At 39.3% G+C, this 24,038-nt stretch overlaps 2 protein-coding genes across 2 annotated transcripts in view; one reads left to right on the top strand and one right to left on the bottom strand.

Annotated features, from left to right (window-relative positions):
* Window positions 1-13,836, bottom strand: part of LOC310924804 (solute carrier family 12 member 9) — a gene marked incomplete at its 5' end in the record, with an annotated part of 92,269 nt that extends 78,433 nt beyond the window's left edge. Inside the window, 6 exons of the mRNA XM_083886642.1 lie at window positions 812-923; window positions 1,005-1,112; window positions 3,565-3,891; window positions 4,033-4,170; window positions 6,662-6,796; window positions 13,578-13,836. Coding sequence (XP_083742768.1) covers window positions 812-923; window positions 1,005-1,112; window positions 3,565-3,891; window positions 4,033-4,170; window positions 6,662-6,796; window positions 13,578-13,836 — 1,079 coding nt within the window. The remainder of the gene's footprint in view (window positions 1-811; window positions 924-1,004; window positions 1,113-3,564; window positions 3,892-4,032; window positions 4,171-6,661; window positions 6,797-13,577) is intronic.
* Window positions 13,835-20,446, top strand: LOC310924995 (E3 ubiquitin-protein ligase TRIM65; the record flags this gene model as incomplete). The annotated part of the gene is made up of 5 exons (XM_083886861.1): window positions 13,835-13,842; window positions 16,743-16,921; window positions 17,818-17,892; window positions 18,038-18,256; window positions 19,917-20,446. The coding sequence occupies 5 exons, from the start codon at window positions 13,835-13,837 to the stop codon at window positions 20,444-20,446; spliced, it is 1,011 nt and encodes a 336-aa protein (XP_083742987.1).
* Between the last annotated feature and the right edge of the window lie 3,592 nt (window positions 20,447-24,038).

The following is a 24,038-nucleotide window of genomic DNA, read 5'->3' as shown; positions in this document are numbered from 1 at the left end:
CGGGAAGCCATAACTTTGGATGGACGAGTTTACTTTAACCTGACTATGACGAGGATCCAGTTACAAATGTCTCAGAGCCACTCACATACAAGGATAATGCTACTATGGAGACAGAGTGCATAGATGTAGATGCAATTACCAGCTCATTATAAGGAAACGTGTGACATGTGCAGTTTAGGAAATCAAATCAAATTGGAAATTTAAATGCATGGAACGACCACAGGAAACCGGGGTTTGATATCATAGCCTATAAAGCCAAAACAGGCTAAAAGACACCAAAGTAACATTTGAATGTTTAGATGCATGTTTTCCAAATTCTACTTTTATAAGAGTTAGGGTTAGGGTTAGACTGAGGCAAATTGCTGTCAATGAATGAGTGTCAAGAACGGGAAAAGGACAGATGTCCAGTTGTCCATAGGAACTTCTCACACACAGTCATGTGCTTTCATTATTTCCCCCCCTATTTGCACCTGGTGTGTGAAACAATTCATTTTGAATGAATAGAGTTGGAAATCAGGCTCTGCTGATGCTCCAAATCTGGTTGGTGAAGCGGAAAACTAACCCTGTTTGCATTATGTGATAAACACTAACTCGAAACAAAACATGCGAACATTTGGCTTTCGACAGCATTGCACTAGTACTCTTCTCAACTCCAAGCTTTAATTAACTTGTTTGGATCTGTGAGAGATTTATGTTCAATTATGGAACGTTTCTCTCATTGTTTGCTGTGCGCATGTGTATGTGTCTGTGCATGTGTGTGTAAATGAGAGAGAGAGAGAAGAGATAGAGAGTATGTAAATGTGTTACTGACCGATCACAGGAGCACGCCTCCAGCACGCAGAGCAAGTTGTAGATGATGAAGGTGAATATGACAGCAGTGATGGTACCACGAGGGATGGAATAGCTGGGATTTTTCAGGTCACCTGTGGGACGGACAGTTTTAGCCAAGACATGTGCAAGATGGAAAATCACACATACGCACAAAAACCTTACTGACACCCTACCTGACATGTTAGAACCAGCCATGATGCCGGTGCAGCCGTTGAACATCACAGCAAAAACTTTGGCAAAGGTCATCATAGTTCCTGTAGTGTAATCCACCGTGTAATCAGCTGTGGGGAGAGAACACAACAGTTAAAGTCGCTGAAGCTGTTCAACAAATCTCCGAGCAGCAACTTAAATTACAAAAACCCAATTTAACTTTCATTGTTAAAAGTTCTATGTGAAGGATTTAAAGAGATAGAAAAGGGGTTTTAAAAGGGTTATTGGTGGAACCCTCCAAAAGGGTTCCAGGTTTATAAAAAGGTTCTACTCACATTAGGTGGAACCTTTATAAAAAAGGTTCTACCTGTAGCCAAAAAGGGTTCTCCTATGAGGACAAGCCGAAGAACCTTATATGGTTCTACTTAGCACTTTTATTTCTAAGAGTGTAGCTGCGAACGTCCTTAGAGAACATCAGCAGTTTTACATCACAGCACACTGGAGTTGTTGATCCACTGGTGCCTCCACCAGTCATTACTGTAGGTGTTATTATGTGTGTTTGACTTCCTTCATTCAGTTTACCCTAAGTGCAGTAGACAAGCAGCTCCTGTGTTCCGCATGCTGGAAATTCTGATTTTCTCAGTGATGTTCTCATTTTAATCGCATATAGCAGTGTCATACTGCAACCAACAGAATATCCCTCATCTCACCTTAAATGAATACTGTGTCCTACACACTGGACCTTTAAAATAGCCTGTTATATATGAGTTCATTCAAATCACATGTAAAACAATGATTTTACATCTGTGTTTTCATCCTTTTAGTCAGATCTTAGGATAATGCAGAGCTTGCTGTGAGTAATAATTCTCACGTGTCTGGGTGCATGCCTGAGTTACGGCCTTTAGCTTATTAATCACATGTTTGGATACAAGTCCCTACAAAAAGAGTTTCCCCAAGTCCACAAGAAGAGCCAGAGAACATTCACAATATCTGTAACAGGCCTTTTCATGGCAGCCATTTTCACATTAATCGACAGGCGTTTAATAATCATCTTCATGAAGGTTCTGTTAAAGTCTTGATTAATGTGATTAGTGCTGATCTACTGTCTGTTTCATGTTAAACTGGCTGCTGTGACAAGGTCTATTATACATCAGACAAAGCCTCTGTCTCTGCCAACAGCATGGGAGAAGGAACTCTAAAAAAATAAAATTACACATGCATGCTAGGCAACAGTACAAAGCACTCACTGCCACCCATTTGCACACTGGGGTTTCGAGTAAAATGAATTCAGTATAGAATGCTGGTGAGGTGATGGCTCATTGTATGGGGCAAATCGTCAAGTGATAATTCAGGTATTTAAGTGTTGTTGTAGAAAGTACTGTATCTGCACTCTTTGCAATCCCTGCACTGTGAAGCAGTAAATCATTGACTTCAGTCATGGAAACAAGGCTGCCAGCAGGACACAAAGGAAAACAGATTTTATCCGCTTTACAAATGCTCACCTAATAAAATCAAAAAACACATTGTTAAGTCTAAATATCGTAGACTTTTCTGACTGAAAACATTGGTTTGTAAACTGCTTTTAAACAAAAGTCTGAATGTGGCTTTACAGTGCAGTGAGGTTTTGTTACAATCCCATTCTAACAATAACAATGTTAACCTGTAAATTCCAAAATGTATATTAAAGCTCACATAGAGTGGTCCTGTTGCACATATATGTGAGTTATGGAGGTCTACTTACATACTGTACCTTAACTTGTTTTTATGGTAAAAAACCTCCTAGTTAATGTAAACGAGCCGATAGAAATCCTCTTTTCTGACGCTGTTCCCCAGCCGCGATATTTCAGACTCAACTCTCACCCCGGCTTCCCAACTGTCTTGTGATTGGCCAGTACCCGGACGTGACATATTCAGCACACCCGCTCTCAGAAGCGCAGCTCCCCCCTCTGGAACGGTGGATGCACTGCTTGTTTTAACTCTTTAAAAATAGCTTTGTCACGACTCCCCGCCGCAGTCCCTTTTATGACTTTGACCCGGAGTCAGACCCAGAGTCAGAAGACACTGTCGCTCGTGAAACACCTCCACAACGGACGTTATTCTTCTTCTGCGGTTCAATGTACGCAACCGGATGTACCCGGACTACTACTTGGAGCAGGACGATCTGCTGTTCCGGAGAACCGTTGTTTACGTAACCGGACCGGGTTTTTTCAGAGATCTCGCTGAGCCCGAGATTACAATAAAACACAGTTTAGTGGCTGAACTGTTTGTTTTGAACCTTCAGGGCTTCTTAAACAAGGTAATGATGCAGATACACTCTAGGTCCGCTTTAAATGCAATGCTTTAATTAGTTTTGGTGTTCAATTAATTGTTCTGCACAACTGAAGAAATCCAGTGGAGCAATTTTTTAGACAGCTGACACCCATTTTTTCCCTAATCTCCTGGGTTTTATATGGATTTAAGCTACAAGATTCATGGTGGATCTTAGTCATATTATCATTTCCTAGCCAAGGAAAATGAACAAAGGGAATAAATATATAACAAAGACAAAAAAGTGACTTTAGTAGAGAATATGGACCATCTTACACCACAAGTTCCCAAGCAGCGTGTCCAACTTGAAGCCGGTGAAGTTGGCTGTGGTGGGAAGCAAGGGGTCTGTTCCATTTATCCCTGGGTTGACTGCGGCAGAGCTGGGCAGAGTGATGGTGCGAGGCCCAACTGCAAAGAAACTGACGAAGATGGTGCCCAGGACAAAAATGACCACCAGGAATATGACGAAGGTAGCCTTTGCATAGATGTGGGCTCCCACCAGGCAAACCAGCAGACAGAGCAGAGCAACGCCCGTGGCGTAAAGCAGAGACCACCAGTAGCCTGATGGCAAGACCTGGTAGACAGAAGTGGCCACAGTCCCATCTAAAAGAGGAAAATGCCCAGAAGATGATGTTAATGAATTTCGTCAAACTCTCCTGTCAGGGAACCTTTGGCCAGGAAACACTCTCAGAGCTACTCAATCTACCATGCTGCATTTCACAAGGTGTAAAAAATCAAACTTACCTTCTGGCAACCCGAAAGTGCCCAGAATGGCCTCAACCAGACCAAGTACAAAGAGAGCACTGCCACACACATTAGCAAAGAAGAACATGATGCCAATACTTCCACCAAACTCTGGACCCAGTGCTCGGCTGATCATGTCTGAATCAAGTTAAGGTGAAGTTCACTTGTTTTGTTAGAAGGACAAAGTCAAAACAAAGTCATCACTGGCATGAATAATTGCATGCATGGAAACATAACCTCGATCCAGACTCATCTATATGCTCAAACCACAATAATAACTTGACACAAAGTGACAGTTCAGGGCTCTATTATTGCACATGATCTCTGTTTAACGTATGACTATTTTGAAACCTACAGTAACCAGTGAGAGTGAGTTGACCAGCTATAAACTGACGATTCCGACACTCCGCCTCCATGTCTGTTTATATTCTGAAGTCACGTTAAATCACGTGAGATTCTGTGAGATCTCAAATCCCTGGAATCTCCTCCCTGAAATAGGTCCTGACTCTTGACTGGATCATCTAGTCTGAGCTTTCTCACGATTCAAACATAAACATTCATTATTATTGTTTTCTGTGGTCTCCCACATTTTAAAAATCAAGTTAGGTTTGAAAAATCCTCTTATATCGGGCAGGTTTAAATGAGGGATGTACAAAAAAAAGGAAGGAGGACATTATGAATTTGATATACTGTGTCTATCGTTGTGACATTGTGTGATTGATTGTAATGAGGTGATTGCACTAATGTGCTAAGCTAAAAAATGTGTGCAACAATCCTTTCTTGAACTGAGCAGGGCATTTAACTAATTAAATTCATTATAACATAAGGGAATTAAACTGAGCAACAAATGTCCCTTATCCCCAGTGTCTCTAAATCTTCCTTTTCTGTGTTTTTCTTCTGTTCCTCGCTCATTTTCCAGTCATTCGCATCTGCTTACAGTGTGAAGAGCTGCTCTTGTTGCAAAAGTGAAACTGATTAAGGATGCATGTCAGTGATGGTTCGTTGTACACAGTGTACAATTTGCCCAATGCCCAAACGTACATGTTTTTGGACTGGGAGAAAACCCATGCACACATGGGAGAACATGAAAGTTGAACATTAAAAATGCAGAAAGCCCCACTCCTTGATCCAAGAACGCCGGTCTTCTTGCTGCAAAGGCAAGAATGCTAACCACTACACCAACCATGTGGCCCACTCAGTCAACAAAGAAATAATATTTAGACTAGAACTAATAAGGGCATAAATTAAGTTATGTCAGACAGATCCATTGGTTGTGGACGTGAGAATCGAAGTGCACAAGTTTTGACTGAATGAAAGAGCAAAAAATTGGTTTGGTCTAATTTGCCTTACTTAACATTGCATGTCCCTGCTGTGCATGCACACATTACAATGTATACACTTTATAGAACCCATAGACTGAATATAATGGACTTGTTATTTCTGCCATGAATAGTGGTTGTGGTTGTTTTTACAATTGTCGACCTTTCGGGATAGATAGATTTCTTTTCATATATTTATTAATAACTTGAAATCCAAATCTGGAATAAACATTATCTGGGTTAAGGTACCACAGAGTGTTCTGATCGCTCTTAAAGGGACTGGCTTTGTAAAAACAGTAAACTATAAGGAACCAATGCACAACATTTTTTATTTTATAAATGATAACAAGAATTTTGATTTGTCTAGTGCCTTTCAATGTAACCATGGCCACTTCACATAGCAGGAAACAAACAAAACAAAGGACAAACCAAAAGAGGAATAATCCCTCTAGTTATTAATATTAATGTGTACTGTAATATGATTCTTTGTCATTGCACTGGACACATTATCGTCATTATCATTCCTGATAATTTCTGTGTGTGCCTTATAATGTTGCTCTTTTTATTGTATTGATATGTTTTATGTGTTTATGTGTGAAACCCTGCTGTGCCACAAAGTTTCCCCTTGGGAACAATAAAGTTGAAATTGGAAAGCTTTTATGAACAAAAAGGTTTTTTAACGATTTGTCTTGTGAATACTACTACATGTATATGACTATACTGTACATTTCATGGACTATATACTATTTCTGAAACACCTATTATTAAGTTCATCCCAAGAGATATGTGTCTGCTTGACATATTAATCACATTATTCTTGTTATGCTGTCTTATTGGAAAACGTTTAGATCTTCTTTTTTTTTTTATGAAACTACTAGCAGAGCCAAATGGTGGTGTATTGGCTAGTATTGTTGCCTTACAACAAGAAGGTCACCAGTTGGGATCCCAGTGCAACAAAGAACCTTTCAGAATGGAGTTTACATGTTCTCCCCATGTGCACGTTGGTTTTCTCCAGATTCTCAGAGTTATCCAGTTTACACCCACCTACGTCCAAAAACATGCAGATGAGGTTAATTGGACACTCTAAATTGACTCTAAATAGGTGTGAGTGTGAGAGTGAAAGGTTGTTTATCTCATGCATGCATACATGTTGGCCCTGTGACGGAATGGCAACCTGTCCAAGGTGTACCCTGCCTTTCACCCTATGTCAGCTGGGATTGGCTCCAGACCTCTGTGATCCTCATGTGGAGGATAAAGGTGGTAGAAAATGAATTAACAAAATGTTGAGTTTTTGTGGGTTGAAAGGATACAATAGGCTCCTCCAGCATCCAGGGCTCCGTTGGTGGAGATGGCACACACTGAGAGTACCGTCATACAGATGATGAAGTAGGCCACCAGGAACATGCCGATGGCTTGGTACAGTCCACACTGGCCCACCACAAATCCTGGATGAACACAAACACAGGGTGTTTTTTTTAAGTCAAGGAAAGATGCTCAAATGGCTGAATTTCATTTTTTTTTTGCAGTGCTGGACCCATCACAGGATGCTTCATACTTTTCCTGAAAAACTGAAACAATGCCTCCATTCGAGAAAATAAAGGGGGTTGGGTTAAAAAAGTTTGTGGTCACTGTATCGTGATACATTTTGTATTATGTGGTGATAGGAAATACCCAGCCCTAATTATGAAGACAGTAAATTATAATATCAATAGAAAACCAAATAATACATAAATGAGGAGGAAAGAGAAAAAACAAAAAGTATTCCTCTTTGAGAGGGTGCATATGGAGGTAAATGTGTTTTATACATTATTGTGTAAATACATTTGAATATACTTGCTATGGAAACTTTTAAAATTCACACATCTTTGAGAATGTACACTTTACACAATTTTTGTGATACAAAATCAATACACACAAAGAACAAAATTACATGATAGCAGTTTAATGTGTAATCATAATGTTTAGTATATGCAGCAATTATGCTATCAATGTGTTAAGGGTGCAGGTTTATTGTTACAAAAACTTAACTTAGAGTCAATGTCTAACAAAAGTATACATTTCTTTAGTTTATGTTTTGCCTGGTTCAGTAGAACCTTCTTAATAATGTGATGACACAAATTAGCTGTTTGAAATCATGACTTCTGACTTTGAGGTCAGCTTCATTGTGGTTGAAAAGAGAAGTGTGACTTTCCTGGGAAAAGCCCATAAATGCAGAAGCATATGCAAATTCTAAGCATGCTGGGCTCTTACTTCATGATGAGAACTTTCCTAGGCATATTTCACAACCTCAAAATGAAAGTGTTAACCTGCCAGAGCACAAAATGACCAGACAAAAGTCGACAAAGTCACAGTGGTAATACATCTGCAAGAAGTAGCCTTTCATGTAATGCCTCATAAAACTACACTGCGTTGGGTTCATGGTTACATTTACTATGATGAAACAAAGTTGTGAGCTTTCAAGGTTCTGGTCACAGATATACTTACAGGGAATATGGCTGTCAGCAGGGACACAAAGAAAAACTGATTTTAGTAGAAGTAGAATCACATGTTAAAATAACTCCTGTCACTTTTCCTATTTTTTTTTTTTTTTAATGTTGAGATCTGGGTGGATGTATGTGCACCAGGAACATGAATAACTCTTCTAAAAGGTAAGAAAAATCATTAAAAATCAAGAAAGCTGAGTAAAATGTTTGTCGGAAGAGGGTTCAAGACAACTTTTAACTAATTAAGAATCCTTGACATGCATAAACTTAATTTAAACTTAAATTCATTCAGTTAGTGGAGACTCAGACGTCTCTACGGTCAGGCAGAAGAATATGACTGAATGTATAAAATAAGGCTGGTTTTACTCACTTTTCACTCCGCTAAATCCAATCAGATATTAATGACAATACCTATCAATACTATGCTTATCACCTCAAAAAGAAATAGATTTTTGCTTCTATCGCCAGTACAATTGACTACTGCGATGGACTTTAAACAGGCAATGTAAGAGTTCTGACAAAAACCCAAAACATCAGCCCACATCAACCCTGCCTCTACACTGGTTGTCAGTGAGACACGGGATCTATTTTAAATTGTTTGCTTGCTTTTAAATCTCTTTATGGAGCTGCTCCACGGCACATGACAGACATGATAATGTTTTAATGTTTTTACCCTGCAAAACACAATGGTGAGTGCTTCTGGTACCATCTGTCCACGAGTGCTAAAACTATTCTACAACCCATTAACCTAATCCAATTTGTTTAACTTGTCTCTTTAACTCAATATTATTTACCTATATATCTTTATCTTCTTTATTCTACTCATCTAATGGATGAATTTCTTGTTTTTCCACAAGCTGTCAGGATATTTAACTTCTGTCTTCTGTCGATTGATTTCACTTTTGCCTCTATATTCTTTTTAAATGCCTCTCTGCAGCAGCTTGAATGTACCTTTGTGTAAGAAAAGAGCTTCATAAATGAAACTTGCCGGAATCATGTGGCCAAGAAAAGGAAATAAAACAGTGATGTTCAGAAAGAAAAACATTAGTTAGTTACATCAGGAGGACAAATCCTCGAAATGTGCAGAAAATCATTTACACCGTGGAGAAAAACCTTTTCACAGCAGCAACAACCAAGACTTCATGGTCATAACTTGGGAAGATTCGCTACAATATGCAAACTCCTGGTTAAAAAAAACAGACAAAAAAAATAACTCAAAAACACACAAATACAAACCAAGTCGTGAAATAAAGTTATTTGGCCCTGACGCAAACAACAAACATCCTCTGTATGAAAATAATAGACGGGGGAAGTGTGGTGAAACAATGCAACAGCTCATAACACCCTGGTTCTGATGTGATTCGGTGATACAGAACACTGTTTGACTGCCAACAGAAGTGGGAGCTCTATTTATGTGGCTCTTCTTCATTTTCACTGCTAATAGATCGGACCCACTGGCAGTTATTGATTTTGGTGCTGACAAAAGCACCGGGATGAATGCTAATCCAAATGCATTCAGCCAAATGCAAAACTCACTGGACAATAATTTAATCCCTCAGCAGGACGATAATCCACAAATATACAGCCATGAGGTGGAATATCCTCGACCGGCTGAGTCAGTCACTTGATCTCAGTCAGGTTCAATACGAAGATCAGACAAAGGCCAGAGAGACTCGACAACAAGCAAGAAATGGTGTGAGTGGCTGCAGTGAAACTCAATGTATCCCCATTATTTTGATAAACATTATGATAATTACTGGTTCAGTAATGATTTATTGTCCAGTCCTACCTATGTGTCTATTTGAGTATTTGCGTGTGGGTGTTCTTGTACGTGTATCTTTGTGAGGACCAAAAAAAAAAATGATTAAAACATAAGGATATTTGGCCTGGTCTTCACAACTTTACTGGCCTTTTGGAGGGGGGGGGGGGGGTGTGGTAAGACCTGCTTTTAGGGTTACAGGGTATAGTAAAGGTGGTTAAAGTAATGTCTCCAGGAAATTAAGGTATGTCAATATAATGTCCTCTGGAGTCATGGAAACCAGAATGTGTGTGTGTGTGTGTGCGAGTGCAGCAGCTGACGTCTCACGAGATCGGAGGAGGGAAGGTGGAGGGAAATGTGGGAGAGTCGGAAAACAACTGTAAGTTACAAAAGGGTGGATAAATGACCAAGTGCAACACTCAAACAACAGTAACTGAGACAACAAAGCAGAGACAAGCCATAAACGTAATTTCTGCAGCTCTGAGAGCACGTGAAACCTGGTATATATTGCATTATGATTACTAGTTTCACATCAGGATTTTTTATTTTCACCACCATATGAAAACAGGACCTTTAGTCTTGTGGTGTGTGGACAGAGATTACTCATATTCTAATCTGACTAACTATTACTGAAACAAGAACCATTCCTTTGCTACACCTAGGTCTGACTCCCAGATAAACAGAAGAGGGAGTTGAGCAGCAGAAACCAGTAAGTTGCACTTCCCTAAAGATTTTAAAACACAATAAGAGAATATATTGTTCAACTTCTGTAATTTATAGACCATACAAAAAAAAGTATGCAGTCAACAGGTACAGAAAGTAAAGTCAATGTAGAACCAACTGAAAGCTGTTAGACAGCCTTTTTCTGACTGGAACCTGAAGTTTGTAAAACCATTCATTCTACCAAACCTCATAGTGAAAATGTGTGCCTTCAGCTCACGGGGAAACACGTGCTGATGGTCGACTGCTGTGGTGTTTGGATAATCTGTGTCACTTAGGTAAATCCAAACTAAGAATTTCAAACTCCAATGTCACAACATAACATATTCGAACTGAGATGGAGGCAGCAGTATATCATCAACTCCTGTGTGCCGTGATGTAGAAATCTTTGATTTTCTCGATGGATTTGGAGAATGTTGACAAACTTTGGTTTCCAGAGAGAACAGACTATTTAACGGTGATATAACACAGACTACATGACTACACTTAAAAATATACATATATATATATATATATCTTTAAAAGAGGTCCATTTGTATGTAAGTCGATGGGGAAATTAGCTTTAACTTGATTTATGACATCAGTTTCCTGAGGAGATAAAGGTCTAAATCACAAATTTCAGATATCCATTTTGTAAATAATTGCTCCATTTAGTGGAAAAGAGATGATAAAGCACAGCGTGTACTGGGTCAGACACTGTGACTGACAGCTAGTGCCATCCAAAAGGTGCCTGGTTAGAATTTTTTTGCACACACACACACACCAATCAGAGAATTTCACTTCTGCATTTAAACTTTCCTTGTTACACATCAGTAGTGAACACACAAACCAGAGACAGGAGCAGTTGGCAGCACATCATCGCACACAGGGAGTAGTGGGGATAAGACAGCTTACTCAGGGGCAGCTCAGCCCTTGACCTATGTCTGGAATCAAACCGGCAACCCTATGGTAACAAGCCAAATTTTTACCTGGTAAACATAAATAAAGAGGTAAATGTGTCCCTGCTGATGGGAGAATTAATTGTGTGAGATAATCAGGGTTTTAATATGAATAGAAATGTAAGAAATGTCATGCATGCACTGCCCTGTTTAGTGACAAATACTCCCGTTTTGCATTTGAGTTCATCTCCATCAAATCAGATGAGAGCAACAAAAAAGGCTCCATTGAATGAATGAATGAATGAATGAATGAATGAATGAATGAATCGTTTATTTCGGGCATGACAAGTAATCAACATCTGCATACATCATCATTTATATTCATACACATGACCGAAAGGGACAGCGGGAGAAGCAAAGCTTATCTAGTCCCGCCCCCAATTCATGCACACAATGAGGTTTGTCTGTGTTGGCAGGTTTAAAAACAACAATACTGAGTTGTTGAACTGAAATGACTTCCATGACATGTTGTGGAGGGATGGAAAATGGCCTATTAACCTTTGGAACACGTGTGCATTAAGGGAGGAGATAGTGGCATTTTTCTCTACTTCCTTAAACATTGTGAAATAGGGCTTTTTTTTTGTTTTGTTTTACGGTAAATTTTCCCGAAAAATGAATCCAGAAATCATTATGAAACTAATCAGAAATCTGGGCTGCATGCTAAGAAGTTTCCAAATGACACGATTTTTACAAGTCCACAAATGTACTTTGAAAGGAGATTATCTTTCTTTACTTACAGTACAGCTGCTGTTGTGTTCATCAGAAATACAATTTATGTGCTATAATGGGAAAATAAAGCTTATCATCCTATACTATCTTATATCATTTGATCGATATATACCACAATGTTAATAACTATCAAAATTTCAGTAAAGCTGGACAATATGGCTTATAAATAATATGTAGATATTTTTCATCTATATCCCGATATATGAGGATATAAAGCTGCGCATCTTCTGTTTATGATCTCTATTACTCAATGATGTTAAAATACACTCATTATTACGTTTCAATTCAGATAATATTTTATTTCTTTGGTTTTTTACTGTTAAAGGGATACTTCACCGATTTGAATGTGGCTTTGTATTGCTAGAATAGCAGTAGTATTTTTTAGAAAATGTGCTTCCCTCCCTCAGTTTTTCCCTGACTTGTAAAAAAATCTGTTTTCCCTTATCCAAATGTGCTCTACTGTGAGTCAAATGATGCGTTTTGCATCACAACAGGGCAAATTTTAAAAAAATAGAAAACAGATTTTTTTACAACTCAGTGAGAAACTGAGGGAGGGAAGCACATTTTCTAAAAAATACTACTGCTATTCTAGCAATACAAAGCCACATTCAAATCAGTGAAGTATCCCTTTAAATGTAGGAGATGTATTTATGCGTGTTAGAAACAATGAAATTGACGTTGGTTTTTCAGAAGCAAATGGTTCCAGGTAGAACCTCATTTTGCTGACTCAATAGTTAGATTGTTTATAATAAACCTAAAGTTGGACAAGTTGAACTTAATTTTATTCACAATGTTTGTTTTTTTTATCAGTACATGACAATATCCAAAATCTAAGACCATATCTTGTCTCAAGTCATGCTATGGATCAAATATCGATATATTGCCAAGTTCACGTCTGAAAACAGCAGGTTGCTGTTTTGAACCCTGACACTGTGAGCAGAGTCCCTGCTGAGAAAATGAAATCTTGCATTTTACATACATTGTACAACATGTTTTGTGTAATGTGTATACAGTGATATGCACTTTGTCTTTAATGATGATGTGCCTGACCTTGCTTTGCTGCGCGCAAACTTCCCTTTGTAGGATAATAGAGTTGAATGATGATGATAATAACTTTTTTAGTTATGATGTCACACCTTTCTATCAATTTTATTTTAAATCCTGACTTATTTAGAATATTGGTTTTACTCATTTTGCTCTTTACGTCGTTTTAACAATTCAATAATTCTGAAATTAAATTGAAAAAGTAAAAAAAAAAGAAATTAAATGTGAACTTTGCATTAAAATACAAAAAATACAGAATCATTTAAAAACTAATAATAGTAATAAAATATATATGTATATATATATATATACATATATATTTAAATATATAAAAAAGATCAACAAATCTAAAACTAAAATAAATAACAAATGTTATTACCGATACGTTTATGAGTTATAATATTTTTACCTAAATAACTTTTAGGTAAAAAAAAAAGTTGTTTTTTTTGTTCCTCCTATAACTTTCTTTAATGACTTTATTTATCAATAAATCAACAAATAATCAGATAAATAAATACACAAAGAAGGTGAGCAGTGATTTGCGTGAACTGACCTATTCTGAGGAAGACCACCACGCTGAACATGGACAGCAGTGTGGGGATGACCACTCCAAAGAAGGTGGACAGTTTGGACTCCTGCTGCTGCTGCTGCTGCTGCTGCTGGTGGTGATTCTGGTGCTGCTGGTGGCTGCTCCTCTGCCTGCCGTTCCCCGGCTGCTGCTCCGGCGGCTGACCGGCCGGCGGCGACCTCGGCTCGGACTCATTGACGCTGGCGGAGAGGCGGTAGTGGAGAAGCGGTGTCCGCTCTGCCATGTTGAGGTGAGATGTTACGGCCGCTGTTATGTGGAGCAGCTTCACTCCTTCATACAGACGGACTTCACTTCACCTACCGTCTCTGACTGTTGTCTCACAAAGTTAGTAACGGGTTTCTCAGTGACGCGTGACCAAGAACCAACTTGTTAACCTCACCTGACTACATCGCTGAGCAGCAAAGTGCCTTCGTTAGTGATACAAATGACTTCAAATGAAAAACGGACGTAGCAAACTACATAGGCCCTTGATAAAGTATAAAAAAAAATCTCAGTTACTTTCAACACAAGCTGCTTAAGAAGCTCCAGCAGGTCGGGATGATTTCCTTGACGGACGACAGCGTAGAAAGTCATGTGACGCATTGACGTCAAGTCAGCGCAATCACATTTACTGCTTCCGGTTTGGACTTTCAGAATAAAACCGACAGGGCGATATGGCAACATTACAGCCAACAGTGTACAGCCTACCGGAAGTTAATAGTATGAACGGAAGACTGTGAATAGATGAGATTCGGGATTTAAAACTGTGGAGGGCAGCATTGCACTTCTTTGTGTACAACGTGCCGCAAATCGACTGCGCCCGACGTGAACGCGCATCAATTGTTTTAGGGTTCGCTTTGGAGCAGTGCCTTCCTGCCTTGATATCATGTACTTTATTACTGTTTTTTATACCTGTTTTTTTGTGGCCTTGTGCACTTTTAACTCATAAAAACATTTGCATTTATAAATGATTTATCTATATATATGTATGTATATATATATATTGATATGAAGACATGAGGTCATGTAGATCCCCAAAAAATATTTGTAGAGGTCACCAGCAAATACAGTGAACACAAATAGCACATGTGGATAATACATATGTGACTCAGATATTTTATCTGACATATATTAATAATTTGCATTGCAATCAATGTTTTTGCTTTAGTAGAACAAAAAACAATAGTTTAAAATAATTTGTTCAATGAGATGACATTTGTGACTGTTTTCAAACATTGGTTAGCATTGATATTGTAGTTACCATACATAGAGGAATTGTTTAAAAAAGTAAATACTTCCATATTGTATTTCATAAATGCAGATAACAGCTCTCTGTGTACATACATGTGGCTGTAGATCTAAAGATTTTTTTCAAGATTAGACTTTATTGACCCCACAGTGTGGAAATTCACTTGTTACAGGAGCAAAACAGAATAAAAAAGTAACAATAACAATAGTTTCCCTGATAAACTGCTGTATTAATACTGTAAATCTGCAAAGACTCATTCATAATAGGGCAATAGCTTTCTAATTACTAATTACCAGAAACAGGAGCTGCTAACATTATCGTCACAGTCTTCATCGAAGCAGGACCACGTAAATTTCATTCCGAATGTGATCTGACACTGCACCTCTCACACACCACCCACAGAGGGCGCTACAGCCACATTGTTGTGTCGGGGTCCAATTTCAAAAGCCCAAATAAGGAAACAGAATTCAGTCTAAAAAAAAAATGGAAATAAAAAAAACAAGTCAACACTTGCTCTCTATCTCTCTCTCTCTCTCTATATATATATATATATATATATATATATATTATTATTTATTTATTTTTATTTTTTAATTATCATCATTATTATTAGTTTAAGCGCACACATGCTGGGAATGACGATTGACTTCACTTATTAAATTTGAAAAAAAAAAAAAAAAAAGCAACAACAACAAATCTTATGTGAGGCTGAGAACACCTTAAATAAAAACAGTGACTGAACAACAGGCTCACCCCACTGGCAGCCATGTTTTAAGAGAGATTGAGCATCCATGTCCAGATGACCTATTACTTTAGTTGCACTCCTTACACTGATAAGATTCAAGAATTCCTTATTATCATTATGTGTACACATAACAAAATTTTGTTTTGGCGACAGCAATGAGGACAATGAGCCATCACATCTGTCCATGTAATCCTGAGAGTGGATCAGGATAATCCACACCAGAAAGTGAAAAAACCTGTTATTCTGTCTGTCATGAGTGCCTCATGCTCATGCCATTAATGAGCTCTTCCATATGTGAACATGTGTGTGTGTGTGTGTCTGTGCACAGGACAAGGGTCCTTTGCATCCCATTATCTCGACGTTGTGCGTCCGTACGGAAAGAGCCATCACCATGGTAACCCCAAGCATTGAGTACTTTGTGAAAGGCTGGGCTCCTCAGTCTCTCCCACTCTCTCTTTTATCTTAACACAGGCCATTTCTCCTATTTCACACACAATATTCAGCTGGGAAACAGAGGGGATGGGATCAACTCCGGTTTTTGCATCTTGTGGTTTTTGTTGGTTCGAGAACACTGAGCTTTGTCATTTTTTTTTGACACTATGGGATGTCTCTACTCCTGAAAACATACGCAACATGTGATTCGCTACCAAACAGGATATCTTCACAATATGATGTCACCATTGTGTTTCTTTGTGGATAAAGTGGATTGTTGATGTTTCTGCTCCGACTGGGGCCTTGTTTTTTTCCAGGATAAACAGTTTTATCTCCACGTTGTAAAACTGATTTATTCATGTTGTGGGACATTTTAAAAGTAGAAAGTATGTTAGCAGCAAGATTTTTTTCCTTCTTTACTCTCTTGACCTTGTAGTGAATGGAGAATAACATTCTCTGTAATGGAGAAACCCGAAGACTTCAAGAAGAATCAAGATTCAAGAATCTTTCTTGTCATTATGAGGACATAACAGAATTTTGCAGTGACTCCCGGCTTAAGACTTTTGACGCCAAATAATGCCAAGACAGGCACAAAGGGTGGAAGATGAGGAAAAAGACACATATAATCATCATCCATCACTTTCCACCTGTCCATCTTGCAACCAAGAGAATGATGAGGTCCTGATCCTGCCTTGTTCTCACACCATGTGTGGTCACTGTGTAGCCACTGGAGAGAAAAGAAGCTCAGGTCAGCCTCTCCACCGCCGCAGTGTCAGTCCGCCTGTCTGCTCTGTGCTGTGCCCCAGCTGTCGACATACTGTGGAGCTGCCATGCAGGACCTGGTCATCTGCCACTTCCTGTTTAGCAAAACATCCTTCAGTGCGTCCGGCGCACATCAGCAGGGTAATTCACTCCGAGGAGGAACGATCTGAAGATCACCTTCAGCTTGTGGAGGTGAGACATCCAAACTCAGGAGAGAAATATGCTTTGATGTGGTACTACAGTGCCATAAACATAACTCCTCTCATGGAAATATATTGTGCAATATGAGTGTGTTTCAAAGATAAATATATATTGTTTTAGTTAACAGCTTTTTTCCAGGTGAAAACTGAAGTTTGCCAACCACCCAGTCACCCACACCAAAGTCCATAGAGGATTATTATTTTATGCTTAAATCACAAAATAACATATTTGAGCTGGAGGCAGTGGCCAGCAACTCCTTTTTTGCTTTGATGCAAAAATGTTGGTTTTCTTTTTGGACTCAGTGACTTCAGTTTCTATTGGAAATAAGCTGTCTAAAGATATCATAAGTTAGCACACATACTGTTAAGATATTGTAGACGTACTGTAAGTAGGCATGGGATTTTCTTTGTGTCCCTGCTGGCAGCCATGTTTTCAGCGAGGGAGGCAAACACCTCATATATCCACACATCAAAAAACCTGAACTGTCCCTTTAATCCAATAAAAACTAACTAAATGCATAAAAACCTTCATGTGTTTGATATCACTGATAGTATGAAGCATCGCATACACAGTACAATTACTACACAGATGGACATTTCATGACACGATATGTGTTTTCATACTGTGATGCATCTGTCCCTTTATGTATAATTCCATTCATTCCACCTCTGCTGCTACACTTACAGCAGCCTCCACACTGCAGAAATTCAACAGAAGGAAGCTCACACAGTTGTTTACAGGGTGAGTATGATGATTGAGAGATCCAGCCAAGAATGAACCACATAATTCTCGGCGTCAACCTATTGTATTGTGTACACTCTCCTTACTTGACCCAGAATCCAGTGCTGCTACATCTCCAGTGGATGGCGCCATAGACCTGCGAGAGGAGGACATGGAGAGTTCTGTCTTTGGTGTGGAGTCAGACTTGATGTTTTTAATTCTCAAACAAAACATGTTTAATAAGTTTACAGTGTGTGTCATGATAGATGACATGTTTGGTTATTGTTAACAAAAACCACAAACCTTCTCTTCTTACTTTCATTTTATTTTCCTTAGGACTGCGTTTTGCTCTGGATCCTTCCAGTGTCCCCACATCCCTCCGTCTCTCCAACAGCTCCCTCACTGTCACCTATCACGACCCTCCAGGCAAAAAGGTGCAAAGGTCAAAGAGGACATCTGGGTTGGAACTCCCACAAGTGTGTGGAGATGTTGTGATAGCACGGGGACAATATTACTGGGAAGTGGAAGTCTGTAACAGCTCCATGTACAGGATTGGTAAGAAGTCACTTCAGTTTGTGCGGGTTGGTTTGATGCCAGGCTGCTTATTGCTTCCAGAAACCCTCACCGTTAGTCAGCAAGGCTGTGCTTGTTTAAGCCCATTTAAACACACACACACACGTCATCAAACAACTATATAGGTCATAGTGCCACCAAGTGTTTAGAGCACTGACAGAACATTTATCATGGGTTAAGCAACTTTGGGAGAAAAAAAATTCCAGTGCCTTTTGTCGAAGAACAGGACCAAGTCTCACATACTGCAACTTGTTTTGCACTTCATATCCCTTAGTTGAATTACATTTATATTCATTTGCATTTTAAAGCGATACATTAGCTTTTTTTTTTAAGTGTGGTTGAACTTTCTTGATTATCATTTCTGTGGATTCATTTAAAGCCAGACACTCTCACTGATGATATGATTGCCTTCAGGAACAGTAGGGAAATTAACAAATGGGCCACCTAATAAAATCTACACCTGCTTAGGTCGCCAATATCGTTGTTGTTAATCCATCAATAAATTCAAATATTTCTATCTTATGACATGCAGTGATCGAAATACTCCATTTGGAAATATTAAGTGACACGAACTAAGCTAACAAGGCGGCAGTAGATCAGCAGCTCTTGTGTTGTCACAAGCTAAAAACACCGATTTGGAAATGGTCTTGGGTGCAGAAAAGTTACCATTTTGCAAACCTCAGCTTTCTCGTAATGGTTTAAAGTGAACACATTCTTATATTATTGTTGTTAAGTGTTTTAACTCTGCTTTTTGTTCTGTCCCTGATGACATCCATGTTTTCTGTGAGAGCCAGTATCTCATACAACCACATAACAAAACAACTGAACTAGACTTGTTGGACATGCAACTAGTTTACATGGATGAATGGGAATCTCTACCCAGATCATATAAAAGATGTATCAACAGATATTGGAACGTGAATCACACAGAGACATCACTTCTGTGGTGCATATTGAACAGTGAAGCAAAAATTATATTGCTTATAGATTGATTCAGGCAACTACCCAAAGGACAATTAAATTAGAATTTCCCCCGAACCATACATACTTATATTGCAAATAAATAAACAAACAGGCCTGACCAAGGCATAAGCGAACTAAGCAGCTGCTTGCCCAATAGTGTGTGGAGAAAAAAAAACATTTTAACATAATATTTAACAAATAAATCTAAATATATTTAGATATCTGAATAGTGTTAAGCTCAATTATTTGGTTTTATTTTGGAGTTGAAGATTTGCTCATGTAGTGCACATCTGCACATCTGCTCTAAATTTTAGAAGCCAAAGTCGTTAAACTAATTTACTTGTTTAATTCAAGTTCAGTATCACCACAAAGTGCAAATTAATATCAGGCTAATTTTGTGATTTTACTGCCCTTTAATTTAAAAAATAAAAAAACAAAAGAGACACTGGCTTTGTTACATTTTACATTTTAACGAATATCACAGGTTACTCTGAGGTGGTGGCGCATGGCCAGCACTGATTATGAGCATAAAACTGGGAATCTAAGGTTGATAGAGAAGTCCTTGGTTTTCACTTGATGTTGTCAGTTACTCCATTTCACAGGGACCTGGTTGTTATAAATTTCCTCTTTTCTGTAAATGCTGCTGAAATTAACTTCCATTTTTTTTTGTCTTTCTCAGGTGTGACCTCATCGGATGGTTGTTTTGGCTGGTGGCTGGAAAGGCAGGGTTGGTCCTTTTGGGTCGTGTATGATGGGAGCTGGGAGCCGATCCGCACTGTCCCGCCTCAGATCAAAAGCCTTGGGGTATTCCTCAACATTGGAGGCGGGGCTCTGAGCTTCCACAACCCTGTGACCCACGAACACCTGGCCACGCTTCCTACCCGCTTCAGCGCCACTGGTGTGCTCCCAGCTCTGGGCCTGGGCCAGGGCCGCCTGAGGCTGCGCTGCTGCCTGCCTCCTCCTCCGCACATCTTCCTCAGCAAGGACTCGACATACAAAGGACCTCATGTTACTGTTGGAAGCCGTTGGCACAGGGAGATTCCCTTCCAGTCTGTGAGGAGAGTGATACAGAAGTTTGAGCAGCTGGCTGTGGTGGAATCAGACTCGGGGGTGATGTCCAGTTTTAGGTCATCTTCCTCGAACTTGTCTTCCCCTCCAGATCTAGGGAGATCTGCCCTGCAGTACCACAGGGCAGGAAGCTGGAGCTGAATGAGAAGGAACTTCCTAAACTTCCCTACTGCTACTCTCAGCGGTTTGATTTCTAGTTATCAATTGAAAGGCTAATTCATTTTTTTTTTTCATCTTGAGGGACTCTTGGTTGCCTCTCTCAACTCTCCGTGTGACCCCGGACCTGCAATTGTCTCACTCTCCCCATCACACAGGCCTTCCTCTCCACCAAACATCCCCTGCTGGTTGGTCTCTGAGCTAGAAAGAGTCCCCTATAATGTGAAGTGTGATGAAACAGTGGGCTTTAAGCAGCAGGACTCCTTGGTTTATCTCTGTGTGATGGGTGTCAGACAGTAGGGGGTCCTGCAGTAGTACTGTGCATGTTCCTTTAAGTGTGTATACAGGCACTAGCACTACCTCGAATGGGTGCATTTGCTCAATCACTCATACATTTTGCTGTGTTAGTCTGTGTGTGTGTGTGTGTGTGTGTGTGTGTGTGTGTAAACCAAGAGGGAACCATGTACAGGCGGCAGGGGTGGAGATGGCGAGGTGCGAGTACAGTGACACCAACGGTGTCAACAGAGCAGTGAGAACAGGTGGTACCACACGTTTATCCCGCGGCCTCCTTTCGCTACAGGGCAGTAGGGCTGTCCTTTTCTGACCCTTTGAAAACCACAGGACTCCCTGACACTTCAAAAGAACAACAGAGAGCAGGAGGGACAGTGAGAGAGAAAGAGAAAACAGCATGCATGGATTAAAGGCGGCAGGTGATAAACGGGTTTATAAAAAAGGGAAAGAAAGAAAGAAAGAAATGAACATAGGAATAAGTTCCCAACTGTTTCCACCCCAAGCAGCCATGAATTCATCAACTGTCCCATGCAGACCACACTTCCGAGAATGTGTTCTAAGCCAATAGCTTTGTATTGGAAATATGTTTATGAATTAGTTGTCTTAATTACACACACACCAATTAGTGATCTCTGCATTTCAACCATCCTTTTTTACACACCAGTAGTGAACACACACAGCATTTTTCCCTCATTGATTTGGTTGAAATGGTGATTGGGTACAGGCTCAAAATAGAAATAGTAATGTAAGCAAAATAGAAGCAAAATAGAAGTACCTAACAGGGTACAAGTGCTTGCTCCCAACCTTTTTGTACCCGCTGTAAGCTTCGTTTCCACTGAGTGGAACGGTCCAGTTTGGTACTGTACGGTACATTTTTTTGCATTTCCATTAGCAATAGTACCACAATAACCAGCCCCAACTGATCCATTTTTTGGCACACTTCCCTTCGAGTAAAATGGTATGGTAAGCTCAGGGTGGAGCTCGACTGACACCAGCCACAAAATGCAGCTGATTGTGTGACAGAAAGTCGTCACTCATTTGTGATTGGTGTAAATATTCCCTGGAAGGTTACGGTCTAGCAGGAGTCAGTCTAGCTCCACCCCGACCGTCGTGTAACGCCATTTTACTCTGGTACCTCAAAAGAAGGGTGCCAAAAATGGAACGGTTGAGGCTGTGTTTGGTACTATTCCTTATGAAAATGCAAAATAATATGTACCTTACTGTACAAAATAAACCACTCGATGAAAACATGATTTTCGTGTCCTTTCCGATCATCACAAAGTGCATTAATGGTGTCTCGATAGCTCAACATTGTACTCGTGAAGAAACATACATTTTCCAAATGTGTACGTACATGTACAGAAATGGTCTTGTCGTGAGTGTGGACCTTGCTCAGGGGCACCCCCAGCCCTTGACCTATCCCAGGATTTGAACCCCCAAACGAACCTGCGTTACAAGCCCAATTCCCTCCCCCTTGGTCACTGGCTGCCCCATGGCCACATAAAATTATGAGAGTGGAACATTTTTTTATGTTTCCATTCGGACTCATGGTGAATTGAAATGGTGTTTTAATATCTCAATTTGGTAATCTTTTCCTTGGCAACCAAGACCCTGTCTTGTGTCTTTTCATCATTGGCTTTTAGCTCCACACACCCCTGTTTTTTTTTTTTTGCATGTTGGCCACAGACTCCATTGGACAGATTCTGGCAAAAGGAGTGGTGAGAGTATAAATTTTTCCTAATTTTCTCCCCAATCCTCGGGGTTCCAAACCCCATTTTGTAGAACTTCTGCTGCCAAGGGCTATTTATACTTGGCACCAGTGGCAATGTTCATATTTATTTTGCCTGTGGCCACTTATGGTTAAGAATAGTAGAGCCCATTGAAGAAATAATTTCTGTCTGTTAATGTGGCCTCTGTCTCTGTGGAAGGTGAACTCTTGGGAGTATTTAGTGAGAGAACAAAAAGCAGATGCTCTTCTGATTTTACAAATCATGTAAAATACATGAAATCAGTTAAGCAGGCTAACTAATAACCAATAAATAAACTGAGAAAATGTCAGGGAAGCACATAGACTGTCTCTTGCACCAAAATCAACAGAGAAAATCGAAATATTTAGGTCAGGTGACAGCTGCTGGTTAATAATCGCTGTGTTGTTTGATAAGTTTGAGTCATTTACAAGAATCTAAACAGAGGATTTCAAACAACAAAGTCACAAAAAACACATTTGAAATGACTGATGAGGCACCAGTGGGTCAACAACTCCTGTGTGCCATTATGTAAAAATCAATGATTTTCTCCATGGAGTTTAGTGCAGGAAGTGAGCAGTTGACAAAGATCTGTTTCCAGTCTGAAAAGACTGCCTAATGGCAAGATAAATCACGAGAACATATTCATAAAATGTTGAATATTTAAGCAGATGTCGGTTTTATTAGGTGAGCTTTTTGTTAAGAGGATTAAAACTGTTTTTCCTGGTTTTCCCACTGGTAGTCCACATGTTTCAGGCTGGTTCCTATAGTGCTTGCGTGTATTCATCTGATAAATGACATACATACTGCCAGTAGACTAGATGCTCTACAGATTATAAGTTTCTGTTGACTATAAATACTATGTTTATGTTATTGAGCCTCATTGTTTTGTCAAGTAAACATGAAATCACAGTTTACCACCTGAGAAAATAAAGAGCTAAGGGCGGCTACTTCTGCTGAGCATTTCCTTTTCGACGTTTCATTCAGGATATTTAGTCATGTCTTGTTACTGTATTTTATTATATTTCAATGCATTTGTCATGATTTACACACGTTTGTTTTGTTGACATTACCTTGTGTTTCTTCTCTTGATGTATTTCATGGACAGCACTTTGAAGTGTCTTGTTGTTTAAATGTGCCAAATAAACTGTGCTTACTTTGCGCATTTTTTTTTTTTCATTACCAAGATAATTTTTATTGTTTTCAGAACAAAACGAAAAACACACAGCTTTATGCATTGAACAAACATTTTAAATCCAATTGAAATTGTTTCATTGTTTACATCATTAAAATACACTGAAAATAATGGAATACTACTACTAATAAAATAATAATAGTAGTTTATTTATAGATGAATCAAAACAGATTGTTTAGTGTTGGAGCCCCCCTTTGGCCTGGAGGCCCAAAATTTTAGGAGGTAACACACTTTTCCTCCTCTACATATTGTTTTCATAATACAATTACAGAGAGAGAGAATAAGAGTTGCAACTGTAACAACTTTAAAAGAGGTGCTTGGTGCATCTTCATAGTGTTTCTGGGCA

This window comes from Microchirus variegatus (genome assembly GCF_963457635.1).
Source record: "Microchirus variegatus genome assembly, chromosome: 3".
Lineage (NCBI taxonomy): Eukaryota > Metazoa > Chordata > Actinopteri > Pleuronectiformes > Soleidae > Microchirus > Microchirus variegatus.
This window is presented reverse-complemented; position numbering and strand designations above follow the sequence as displayed.